This window comes from Rhineura floridana, chromosome 1 (genome assembly GCF_030035675.1).
Source record: "Rhineura floridana isolate rRhiFlo1 chromosome 1, rRhiFlo1.hap2, whole genome shotgun sequence".
Classification (NCBI taxonomy): Eukaryota; Metazoa; Chordata; class Lepidosauria; order Squamata; family Rhineuridae; genus Rhineura; species Rhineura floridana.
Window position 1 is genome coordinate 253,376,909 of NC_084480.1, and position 13,797 is coordinate 253,390,705.

Below are 13,797 nucleotides of genomic sequence, written 5' to 3' on the forward strand. Positions count from 1 at the left end.
TACACCTCTTTTTTATTTGTTGATTTTTTAATTTTTATTATTATTTTAATTTTAAAACATTTTTATTTTATTTCCCCCCTTTTTTTTAATTTATTTATGTATATATGTTGTGATTGTATAAGCTATATGTCAGTACATTGTAATGAAGTTACGAAGTTTTTGATTTATATACTTAAGAAGTTGATTTTTAAAAAAGGGGGGGGGAAAGAAAGAAAGAATTTAAGAAATGTAGAAATATTTTGAGTATTTTGGTCAAGTCTTATTGCATATGGGGTTATACAGGAAAACTCAAAGTGGAAAAGAGAACAATTATTGAACAAGGGCATTTAGCACAAACATGAATTCTTTATATGTAACAATGTGAATAATGCTCTCTTTTTTTCTCTTGCTTTCTTTGTTTGCTATGTATTGTTTTATACTGTGCTGATATTTGTATGGCAAAGAAGAAATAAAATGTGTTAAAAAAGGAAAAGAAGCTGCTATATAAATAAGTTAAATAGTATCACTCCCATTACTAATTCTCAAGGGACTCCACCGTTCATTTTTCTCCGCCATGTAATATGTCCATTTATTCCTACCCTCTACTTTTTGATTTAACAAGTTTCACGTCTATAGTAGGAATTTCCCTCTTATCCCATGAGTGCTAACTAAGAACTTTTCCCTTCCATTTCCCAATGTCATTGGTATCCATGTGTATCATAACCATTGACTCCTCTATGGCACTGTTTGCAAGCTGTCTGACTAATCATGTCTGCATCACATGGTGATCCACCAAGCTCAACACACCCCATCAGTCACGTATGGTGGCCCACACAGACTTAGATAAATCTCCTGGTGTACTTCTAGTCAGAATTGGCCAAAAGGGGGAAGAGTGTAATGTATCTTGCATGGCCACAGCAAATGTGGATTGGTTTGGCTATGTGGGTCAGAAGTTGTGTTGGCTTAATCTAGAAGTTTCATGATTTCCAAAACTTTCACACCAGGCAAGCAAATTGTATTTATTCAGAATGCTCCTTATAAACCCACACATTTATGGCTTTCAGTGCTGAAGCTCCCACTACCAGATTATTTCCCTCTCTTTCACACACATGTGCACATACACACACATGTTCACCTCCAGCATGGCTTGTCTTCCTTTGATCTGGTCTTAATTAGCATCTGGTACCTCCTTAATTGTTCTGTCAAGGTAGTTTCAAACTGCCCTTGTTGTTCAAACCCATCTTTTGTATTTCCTTTGCATTAACCACCTTTTCCCAATCAGTGGGACTCCCTTCTTAGTTCACCACTTTTCTCATCCTTCTTCCTCATATCACACTCTGTCCTGCAATTCCTTGTTACCTTGAATCTTATTCCTGTGTAGACGGACCTTTCTGCTCAAGACACTGCCAAAGTCTAACAGCCTGCTTCTGTTAGAGCTTGCTGAGATGTTACCTTATCTACATCCCAGCCCTTTTCTTATGGCAAGTTTCCATCCTGGACCACAATGTCTACAAACTCTTACTATGTGATGTGGTGTCATCATGTTCTGAGTTGACATCCCCTTGCTCTACATCCCTGAGGGTTACTGGCAGGGGCAGCAACTCACAATGGGGTGATGCTTAATCACTTACTGTTTCCAGATGTTGCAGCATGGTGAAGCAGCTGAGGCACAGATAAGGTAATATCTATTCTAGACCAACTATCAGCAGAAGAGCTGATGGAGAAAGATTGAAGGAAGTGGTGATGGTTGTGGCAGCAGTCCCAGCCCAAAGGTAAAAGGGTTGTGGCAGTGAGTAAAAGTAAGATAACACTTGTATTATCATGTGAGTAGAGGAAACCAATGTGCCAAAACCAATCTGACACCCCATGAGGCTCATAAGATACACAAGGCTTCCTATCCAGCAAAATCCTTTCTGCCACCTCTGTTATTGTATAAATAAGAGTTAACATACATATGGAATACCACTTGAGCCATAGTCCGATTTAGCATGATGTCTGAACTGGTTCACTGAGGGGCAGGTTGCTATGCAGACAGTGTAGGCACACCACCTGTTCTCTTTGGCCAGACTTAACAAAGAAGAAAATGATGGCTAAAGATGGAAGATTCTTTCAATTTGAGGTTGAAATCACTGTGGCTTTTCTTTTACCAGTAACAACTACAGGCAACTGGAGCTGACAGTGCTCAGCTGAAATCAGGGTCAATGTGTCTTTTAAATCAGGATCTGCCACAATATTGATGAGTTTTGAACATTCACATTTGAAACTGGGTTAAGTCAGTATAAGAGGTATATAGTATATTTCAAATTCCTCACCTAATTAAAAAGAAATATTAAAGGTAGCCTTTCCTTTTAATAATGAGTGGTTGCTTTTGTTCACTGAATGTTTACATTTTACTGTGTTTGTGCATAGTGTTTACATTTTCTTGCATTTAAGAGAAAGCATACCTTTCCTTGAATATACTCAAAAAGATTGATAGCTTCTTCTTTTTTAAAAACCTCTTCTTTCTTGCATATTGCCCATGTACCTCTGATAAACAGAACTGAAATATGTATAAAATAATCACACCTATTTTTTCATTGTGACTGAGTTTGTGCCTTTTTCAAATGAATAGGAAGTAATTGTTTTTAATTCTTTTGTCTTTTGAAGTGTTGTGTGCAAAGCATTGTCATTTAAATAGACTACAGCTGTATTGCAATTAAGAAATTAACCTCACAAGTCATTAGTGCTCATAAGGAGACAAAGGATGTTAATTCATACTAGGCATAACCTCCATTGGTGAAGTATAGGATTTTCTTTTAAACCCTCACATGAATCAAAGATGAGAGTGTAAAATGAAGATTTTAAGCAGGTATCAGCAGCAAGCTGATCTGTTGTAACTTGCTCAGGTTGCATATCTGTGCTTGTAAAATCTTTAATGGGCAAATTCTCATATTAATATGTTTCCTGACCTTCCAGTCTGGGCTCATTTACTGTATAAAATATCCTGGCAGCTATTCAGTTTCTGTTCGTATTTTGTATTGCATTATCATCCCCGTAGCTGATCCAGTTACAAAACACACACAAAACCCCTCCCATTTGTAGATATTTATTCTTGTATCATTTTCTCCCAGATTTGCCAGAACACCATAATGTTCGTGTTCTGAAGGTTAATGCCTAAAGTCAAGCAGACAGAAGCCAAGAGCTGCAAGGTTTTCCAAGATTAGGACTGATTCCCTTCACAGAAATAAATGATTCCTGCCATGTGCAGTGATTTTGTGCAGCACTACTCACGGCTGAGTGAGTGCATCAATACTGTAGCCCTTACATGCTGTACATACTGATGACACTGTGTTAACTTGATTGACTGAGCAGTATACGGGAGAAGATGCACCTGCAAGAGATGTACAGACACACATTTTTAGTCTGGGTTTGAAATATTTATTTTACATTTGTTTTACTTGGAAGTCTTAGTCTCAAATTCCATGGGTTCTCATGTTTCTGCTGCCAAGGTAGAGCAAACAGTTTATGTATGCTTCTTTGTTGTCAAAATTGTTCTGGAAAATGATTGTAAGGTGCATCTTCCTTTATGTTTTAAGTCAAAAGCTTGTTTTCCATTTTTATTTTATTTTATAATATAGTATATAATAAATAATAATATTATATATGGATATTATGTTTTAGAAAATGGCATAAAAGGGAGCTAGCATGAATTTTGGCAAACTTGCAGCTAGAAAAATACTGTTATCTTAAGGGGTTCAATTGAATGATAGGCAAGTGTTTTGTGTAATTCACATGTAAGCAACATTTTGTGGTTCCCCCCCCCCGTTTTATTGTTTTTTGTAGGCTTTGAGACAGCAGCAGAAAAGAAGAAATGGAGTCTCAATGATGGTAAACAAGACTGTTCCTCGTGTTGTTTTGACACCATTAAAGGTGTCTGATGAGCAATCAGATTCACCTTCAGGTAAATAGCTAAAGGATTGTCTGCAACGCCAGCTTCTAGTAAAAGAGCCCTCCCTGTGGGTGAGAGCTATAGCGTTCAAAATTTAGGATGTGTGGAAATAATTATGCCATTCTCACATAGTAGATTTTTATTCTTATTCTTTGACCAATTTTACTAATTCAAAGAAGAAGGACTTTAATTCCATTCTATTAAGAGGGAGAAAAGGAAAGAAAAATAATAGTAAAATAGTACAAGCTAACATTACAAGAGCTTCTTTAAAGGAATGCAAAGAAGCATTTTTGGATGCTGATCCCTAATGAGAGAACTACATACTGGCATGCAGTGCCATCAGGGGGTAAAATAAATAACCATCACAGCTCCTTTGAGAGTACAGATTACTCTCTTAGTTCTGTTTTACAGTATCAGTTGTCTTTTTTATAAGATTTTGTGTTCTGGCACCATCCTAATCACCGCTATGCAGCCTTGACCTTTCATTTTGGCTGTTACATGTTTCACTGTGAATGGATTGTACAGAGATCTGTGTCACTTTATATTGTAGATTCCCCCCACTCCCCCAGACGTGGGAGAAAATTAACTTTACAATGGGAGGTTTTCTTCCCTTTCTTTTATTTCTTTGTGTCCCCCCCCCCAATGGGAATACTATTATTTCGGAAGATGCCCCTCAGCTATCAGAGGAGAGAGCTTATTTATAATGGATTAGCAAACATCTTTATTGACTGCTACATTCAAGAAACTTGTTTTCACCACTTAATGGATTTATAAGCTTTTGCTTCATCGCTTCTAATGACAGGGAATCAAATTGTCAAGCATAAAACATTACCTTTAAATAGAATAGGAGATGAAGATGTCGTTCTCAGGGCTTTTTTTAAAAAAGAAAATTTACCTTTGTTTTGGTTTTTGGTTTTTTTCTCATGCGGGGAAGCACTTCAGTGTAATGTTGTTGTTTTTTTAAAGGATCTGAATCTAAAAATGGTGAAGCAGACAGTTCTGATAAAGAAATGAAACATGGGCAAAAATCTCCAACTGGAAAACAAATGAGCCAGCACTTAAAGAGATTAAAAAAATCTGGTTTGGGTGAGTAGGTCTCTAAATTTTTTTGGGCAGGTAGCACTTCATTACTTCAGGTAATAAAGATAGAATATACTATATTATATATATATATATATATATATATATATATATACACATACACACACACACACACACACACACTATAAACTCACTATAGAAAATTTTATATTGTCTCTCTGATGTTTTGCATATTCTCACTGCACGAGTACCTTCCTTGTCTCTTTCTTCATCCTTCTGAACTCTGCAGGAGTGCCCTCTTATTGGGACCTTTTTCCCAGCATGCCTTTCTGCTGTTGACCTTTTCAGTCTGATAGACCCAAGCTGCCCTAAATTGGGCGTTTTGCAGCCAGCCGTTTCTTGCTTCAACTTCTTTTAACAGAGAAATAGTCTTATATCCTGTTATGTTTTTCTTTATTCCTGAATAGAATAACATATTATTACATATTTCTCTTGATGGACTGCATTATATATAAACCAGTTATTATTCTTTGCCTGTTGTTGGACATCTAAACACCATGTTGGATTCCCCCCCCTTTTGCTCATTTATATGCAGATACTTATGCCTCAATAAGCCATTGGTAAAGGCAAGCAGTTTGCCCTGTGTTAGTGAATGTGTTAGTTCTATTCTCTCTTAAGAAATAGGTGTTTCCATCATCACTTTGGACTTATTCCTTTCTTTGTTTTTTATTTGCTTGCAAAACAAAAGCAGTTTGTTATCTAATCTTTTGAAAAATGATAGCTGAATAACTGTTTCTTAACCTCTTAAGAGGTTACATTTAGTAGTCCATTTAATCCTTTCACTTGTAATGGTCTAAGATGGTAGCCAACTCAGATAAGTTATAAATGATCTCATAAAGAGGCTGTTTATCCTTTAAAAATTCAATTTTCTGTTTATGGCACCAATATCTTATCCTTTTTTGCATGTTCATTTTGAATTTTATACCCAAGGTATCATCTTATGTCCTAAAAAACATATGTTTTCCCTGATCATTTTAAACACATTGTCAAACATTATTAAAACACCATTAATTAAAGTACCAAATGTTTTTCAATTGAACTGGATAAAATGTGATCATTCATTTCTGCAACAAAGGCCCATAATCAATATTTGGAGTGTAGCTAATTCACTGTTTAGCTCAAGTGGCATTGCTTTGAACTGGAACCCTTGAGAAGGGGCTGTAAATGAATGAAAAAATAGCCTTTTCTGTGTCAGTGGTTGAGATGCTTCATTGCATCAAATCTTTCCAATATTTTTTCTTTCTGCAACTGGTTGTTTAAAATGTGAACTAATTTCACCCTAAACCCCTGCAAAAGATTATAATGAAGATCTTGCAGAACTATGTTTAGTTGTGGTTTTAATTTTGTCCTGCTAATATCTTTATTTTATTAATATATTATTGCTGGCGTATGTGTCCTTGGATAAATTCCTTAGTTTCCTTATTTATATATCTATATCTATATATAAAAACAAGGCTATACGTGTTAGCTTGTTGTTTCTTTAATAATAACCAAAAAATCAGTGAGTTCCTCTTTAGTTCTTAGGAGCGTCATAAAGTCTAACCTGGAAAGCAAGAATATTTTGTTGTTGTTGTTGTTATATCCTGCCCTTCCTCCCAGTAGGAGCCCAGGGTGGCCAACAAAAACACTAAAAACACACTAAAATATCTTAAAAACAGACTTTAAAATATATTTGAACAAAACATATTTAAAAAAGCTTTAAAAGCATCTTAAAAAGCAGTTCCAACACAGACTGTCTGAAGACTTTGTCTTCAACAAAGAGATCAATGTCTTTATTAGGTGCTGAAAAGATAACAGAGACTGTGCCTGTCTAATATTTAAGGGGCGGGAATTCCAAAGGGTAGGTGCCACAACACTAAAGGTCCACTTCTTGTGTTGTGTGGAACGGACCACCTGAAAAGGAGGGCCTCACCTGCAGAGCTCAGTGATCCTGGTCCCAAGCTGTATAGGGCTTTGTACACCAAAACTAGAACCTTGAACCTGGTCTGGTAGCTAATTGGCAGCCAATGCAATTCCTTCAGCAGCAGGGTGACATGTTGGCAATACCCTGCCCCAGTGAGCAGTCTCACCCCCACATTTTGCACCAGCTACAGCTTCTGGACCAACCGGAAGGGTAGCCCCACATAGAGCACATTACAACAATCCAGCCTAGAGGTTACCAGTACATAGACAACAATGGTCAGGCTATCCCAGTCCAGAAACAGCCTCAGCTGTCTTACCAGCCAAAGCTGTTAAAAGGCACTCCTAGCCACTGAACTGGGCCTCTAGTGACAAAGATGGATCCAGGAGCACTCCCAGACTACAGACTTGCCCCTTGAGAGGTAGTATGGCCCCGTCCAAAGCAGACAACTGACCTATGATCTGAACTCAGGAACCATCAACCCGCAGCGCCTCCATCTTGCTAGGATTCGGGCTCAGTTTATTGGCCCTCATCCAGCCCACCACTGAGTCCAGGCACCAGTCCAGGGCTTGCACAGCCTCTCCCAATTCAGATGTTAAAGAAATAGAGCTGGGTATCATCAGCGTACTACTGACACCTCACCCCAAATCTCCTGCTGACTGTTCCCAAGGGCTTCATATATATGTTAAAAAGCATCGGGGACAAAATGATACCCTGCAGCACCACACAGCACAACTGCCAGGGAGCTGAAAGACAACCGCTAATGTTATTCTCTGAAAACAACCCTGAAGATAAGATCGGAACCACAGTAAAGCAGTACCTCTGATATCCATCTCACCAAGTCAGCCCAGAGGGATACCATGGTGAATGGTATCAAAAGCCACTGAGAGATCAAGGAAGAATAACAGGGTTATACTCCCCCTGTCCTCCTGATAAAGGTCATTCATCAGGGCGACTAAGGCCACTTCAGTCCCATAACCAGGCCTGAACCCAGATTTGAATGGGTCAAGATAATCTGATAATCAAGATACAGTAGGGCCCCACTCATATGGCGGGTTATGTTCTGGACCTCCGCTGTAAAGTGAAAATCGCTGCAAAGCGGAACCCATTGAATAGAATAGCACATGATGCCCGCAAACCGCTGTAAAAGAGGAACAAGCGCCGTATGAGTGGGGCTTTAGTCTAATTGCATCTAATTGAGACCGCTGTATTAGCGAAGCGCTGTAAAGCGGGGCCCTACTGTAATCTGTTTCACCCCAGAGTATGTGTGTGTGTGTGTGTGTGTGTGTGTGTGTGTGTGTGAGAGAGAGAGAGAGAGAGAGAGAGAGAGAGAGTTAATTTGTATGTCTTAAAAACCAACTGAGCTGAGCATCTAGAATAGTTAGCCTTAGAGATCTAGCTCCCTTATGAAAACTGGATTGTATTCATGGGTCAGGTAGGCAGGAGGCCACTTATGCAATCAGTCCTTCTCCTCCCTTCTTCCAGCTTGTAGCCCTCCAAATGCTTTTCCAGAGAGTTAGGGGACTCTTCTAAACCATAGGAGATTGTAGTGGGTGGAAGGAATCACCCATATGTGGCTAGAAGCAGGTGATGTGAGTAACTTCCTACTCACACAAGCTGCCTTAGCCAAATTCCATGCAGAATTATTTCCAGAGACTTTCATTTCCAGCTTTCATTTAAACATTAAAAAGGAGCAAATTTCTAGCCCTTAGCCCAGGATGGGGAACCTGTGGCCCATTACATGTTTTTGGACCATAACCCCCATCATCCCTGACTGTTGGCCTCGCTGGCTGGTGAGAATTGGAGTGTAAGGTCTTGAGAGTCACAGATTCCCTATCCCTGCTATAACAGCCGCAGAAAGAAAATAGACTTGAAAATATGTGGGTCGTGTCTGTTGTAATTTAGAAAACCAAGGAGGGATCTAAGTAGGCTTTCTAGTGGTTGAGTAAATCATTGTGTTCATACTGTGCATATTCCTTGGCCCTCTTCCTAACTATTATCCCAGGAAATGGTCTGAGGGCATATGATATAGCCATCTTGCTAAAGCTAGGCAGCTCTGCTTCTAGTTGGTGCCTGCATGGGAGACCTGGGGACCTGATATAAGCCACCTTGTGTTCCATGATGAAAGCAAGGTGGGATATCAGTGTACTTTACTGAACCAAGATGAGTTATGCAAAATAAGCAAACATTCAGATTTGCATACTGTGCATCATTTATTCTGTTCACAGAATTCAGCTTTTATGGGCACAGGATTTTAATTCCTCTTGTTGAAGATGTTTCCCCCCTTTAAGTTCAGAGTACCAACAGCCCTCACTATTGGAATTGCATACAGTTTCAACAAAGGTAAACTTTGGAAGCAGGAGAAAATGTGGCAGAAATGGAGATTCCAATAAGCCTCCGATAAGGAACAGTTGCTTTTTCTTACTTGTTGGGTTTTCACCCTTGCAGCTTCTGTAAAATATGACAACCTGGAATTCATAGTATGATTCCCCGTTCCTTTCAGAGTAAACAACACGAGCCAGAAGAGTAATAGAGGTGCCTAAAAATTGCACTATGGTCTAATGTAATGCAGAAGGCCAACATCAGCTACTTGCATCACTGAAAATGTAAACATCCTCGATTAGGCTGTTTTTTCTTCATTTTTGGCCAAGGGATGAAAATGCATACTTTTTTTTTAATGCACATGCTTACAACCTATTATCTGTGTAAGAAACTATTAGTTTCTTAATGAAAGAAAACACAATGCAATTTTTCTCTGTAATTGTTGGTTCAGAATGCGCTCAAGCAATTGCAGTTTTTGTTTAAAGCAGCACTTATTTTTGTTTGTTTCTACAAAATTTTGTTTAGCTATCGATGTTTTAACAGAGTTTGATAAAATAATGAGAATGGAAACTGACTCATTCCCTTTAGTTAGCTAGTTCCTCCTTTTAAAGCTGTACCTTTAACCATGCAATAGGAGGATGCTATACAAGTGTGGGAGGGGAAGTGAGATGTACAGATGGAAGCTCTTAGAATCTTTGGGTAGGGTTGCACTCCTCTGCACCACAGTGAAAATTACACAATATAAATGAGGCTTTGAATTTTTTTAAGATGTTCTTGTTCCATCTTGTGTTTGTGATAAAGATAATTTTTGTTTGTTTGTTTAATCCAGGACACTTGAAATGGACCAAAGCTGAGGATATTGACATAGAAACTCCAGGATCTATTCTTGTGAACACTAACCTGCGAGCTTTAATAAACAAACACACATTTCTTTCCTTACCTCAGCATTTCCAACAGTACCTCCTGCTTTTGCTTCCAGAAGTAGATAGACAGGTAAGTAGAAAATAAATACAGTAATTGCTCTGATAGTAATTCTTTTGTAATTACTGCTTTTCTACAGCCTAACATGATGCATATTGTTCAGAATCACTGACACAAGTAAGTGCTTCTCAACACCATGCATAACTGACTGGACTTATGGAATTCATTGTAAGAGGAAGTTATGATGATTGCTAGCAAAGATAGATTTTAAAAAGGGTTAGACACATTCCAGGAAAATGTGTAACAAAGACTGCTAGCCATGATAGCAAATTATGCAATGTCCATCAGACTGTGGTGTCTTTTAGACGTTACAGCACAGGTGCAGGAACCACTTTTTTCCTTTGATTTAGCCCTCAGCAGTGCTGTAACATCTAAGGCCTGCTAGCACATGAGTAGGGCTGAGACAAATGTTTGTGAGTTGAAACTTTCATGCCAACATTTATGTGCTTGATAATGGAGAACTTCTTGCTGAACAGCTAACCAAATTGTACAAACATCAGCGCTGTTTGTCCAAGTCTTGGACACCTAACTATTTACAGGTCAGATATAGGCGTGTAAAAGCCAACGAAGACTGATTTTTAAGATTCCAGGGAACTATGTAACCCTTGAGCAAGCACACAGAGCACAGCTCAGGGAAGCTCTTGAACTATGGAAGCAAGGCAGCTGCTTAATTCAGAGCTTCCCTGACCAAAACCTGACTGAAATAAAACTTAGGCAGATTTCCTATACAGGCTCTCTCTGAGCCCTCCCCCAGAGCCATGTGACTGATAACAGCCCTGCCCTGCTCAGCCTACAGACACATGAGTTAATATGTTTCAAGTCAGATCTAGTACTTGTGCAATAGTCCCCACCCACATGGTGGAAGCTCTTTAAATCTTATAACAGCGCTATGGGATGGGCCCGTGGAAAAGTGGCTCCTGTGTCACTACTGTAACATCTAAAGGGCACTTGTATAACCCTTCAATACCAGTTGCTAAGAACAAAACATTTCCATTGTGACTTGCGTGCATGCTTACTAGGGACATTTGACTGGTCAGTGTTGGGAGACAGAGTGCTGGACTAGATGGAACTTTGGTCTGATTCTGCATATCAGTTCTTAGGAATTTTTATGCTGTAGTGCTTTTGTCAAAAGCAGTAATAGGAACCAGGATCTGAAGACCTGCTTCGGCTATTGCAACTCCCTTTCATGACCTCAGAATAATATTTGCCTTTTTTCTTTGAATAGCTGCTTCTAGTGCCATATATTGCAAAGTACTGCTATTCTAAACCTTTGTAAGGTTTGGTTTTCACTGCATTTCAGGGTGGGGTAGAAGTATGAGAAAACTGCTGGGGTGAAAGTATTTCCCCTTGTGGCCAAGGGAACTTGACCAGCCTTCCTACACATTCAGGGGTGCATCCAAATTCTGAAGCAATCCTTCCACACTGTGTTCCTTTCAATGAGGCTCATATTTGAATGTGTATTCCATTGTAAAGGAGCATCAATTGGGATGCCTTGATTTTGGCAAAATGTTTCCTCTTCCCCAATGCCTCCCTCCACTCCACAAACAATTTCTCACCCTTTACAAGTGGTGGAAACATATTGCTGGTTAAAAGGCAGCTATTTTCAGGGAAGGAAAATGTTTCAACCCCCCCCCCCAATCCTCTGTGATTCAGAAGTAATAGGGGAAGGCTACTGCTTGAAAAAAAATCTCCTTAGGCTCATGGTATTAGTTTCACTATTCCTTGGATTCAAGTCGTATTCTTTTACCACCAAAGTCATATTATTTATCAATACTTTTTACATGTTTGATGTAATTAAAAGTAGCAACACAAAACCATTACCCGTCAATGTTATTTCTTCAGATTTAGTTGAATTTAAGCTATGGGTCTTATTTTGTCAGAAATCCATGTTGTTGTTATGTGCCTTCAAGTCGATTACGACTTATGGCGACCCTATGAATCAGTGACCTCCAGTAGCATCTGTTATAAACCACCCTGTTCAGATCTTGTATGTTCAGGTCTGTGGCTTCCTTTATGGAATCAATCCATCTCTTGTTTGGTCTTCCTCTTTTTCTACTCCCTGCTGTTTTTCCCAGCATTATTGTCTTTTCTAGTGAACCATGTCTTCTCATTACATGTCTCAAGTATGATAACCTCAGTTTCATCATTTTGGCTTCTAGTGACAGTTCTGGTTTAATTTGTTCTAACACCCAATTATTTGTCTTTGTCGCAGTCCATGGTATGTGCATAGCTCTCCTCCAGCACCACATTTCATATGAGTTGATTTTTCTCTTATCCGCCTTTTTCACTGTCCAACTTTCACATCCATACACAGAAATCGGGGATACCATGGTCTGAATGATCCTGACTTTGGTGTTCAGTGATACATCTTTGCATTTGAGGACCTTTTCTAGTTCTCTCACAGCTGCCCTCCCCAGTCCTAGCCGCCTTCTTACTTCTTGACTATTGTCTCCATCTTGATTAAGGACTGTGCCGAGGTATTGATAATCCTTGACAAGTTCAATGTCCTCATTGTCAACTTTAAAGTTACATAAAGTAACTCCTAATTTGTAAATTAATGGTTTGCTCATCATATGGAGGATAGCTAACGATGGGAAGTGCCCCTGTTCTGGGGCTGGGAATGAAGTCTCCAACTCATTTCTGGGGAAGGAAGAAACTCCCCCTTGAACAAACTCCAGATGACTTCTTGCCATTGTCTCAGGCAGGCAAGCTCCCAACAGCACTCCCAACCTGCAAGTGTGCAGCATCAAAAGCAAAAAACAAAACAAAATAGCAAACTTTCACTGGCAGAAAGTAGTTCTGGCTCCAGTAGTTTCTGAGGTGAGAGCAAAGCAAACAGAGAAGCACCCTTCATCATACTGCTCTTGCATACAGGCTGCCCAGTCAAGGGAAGGAAGTAATTACTTCCCTTGGGGTGCTTTCACCCTCTGCATAATGAGCTCTGGCAGGCTTTTAGTATATTCAGGGCCACTGCTCTGTAGGTGCCACTTTTTGAATGCCCCAGGAGGCCAAGTGCTCCAGCTTTGGGTACTTATAGTCTTTCCCACTCTGCAGGGCACACAGTTCTTGCAGGAGGAATGCTGGCAGCACCAACAGCAACACAGAGAGTTCCCTCTGCTAAGGAACCTATGTGACAAGAAGGAAGGGCTCACAGCTATCCAGAAGTGACCAGAGTAAACAAGCATTTTAGATGTTTCCCAACTTTCCCCATAGCTAAGGGAGAGAGCATTCGCTTAAAATTTGTCTGATGGATGAAGGCCACTTTTGATCATCACATGGTTCAGGGATACTCCACTGCTCCCCAAGCTGACACTAGAGTCTAGAGATAGGTCCCCTGTCAGGGATAGAGGAAGGAAGGTCCATAGGCATAGGAATGGTTATCAGTCTCACTCCCATATCTCACCTAGACAAAGGGGAAGCTACAAGTACTCTCACTACCACTCTAGGCCCCATTCAAGAAGCCATTGCTACAGTCACTACTTCAGGTTTGCCCACAAGAAAACAGTCCCCTGTATCTAGGCCCATAAATCTCATGTAGCACACAGAAGGAGCAGGTCTGCTTCTCCTCAGGCCATCTAGGTAAAAA

At 39.6% G+C, this 13,797-nt stretch overlaps 1 protein-coding gene across 7 annotated transcripts in view; it reads left to right on the forward strand.

The window, feature by feature from the left end:
• ASXL3 (ASXL transcriptional regulator 3) overlaps positions 1 to 13,797 on the forward strand; it is a 197,348-nt gene that overhangs the window by 153,910 nt on the left and 29,641 nt on the right. For 6 of the 7 annotated variants that reach the window (XM_061598056.1, XM_061598065.1, XM_061598085.1 and 3 more), the window contains 3 exons: positions 3,802 to 3,919; positions 4,874 to 4,993; positions 10,060 to 10,223. In XM_061598056.1, the coding sequence (XP_061454040.1) occupies positions 3,802 to 3,919; positions 4,874 to 4,993; positions 10,060 to 10,223 (402 nt within the window). Of the gene's footprint in view, positions 1 to 3,801; positions 3,920 to 4,873; positions 4,994 to 10,059; positions 10,224 to 13,797 lie in introns of those variants that run through there. The other variant, XM_061598089.1, reaches the window with a different exon arrangement.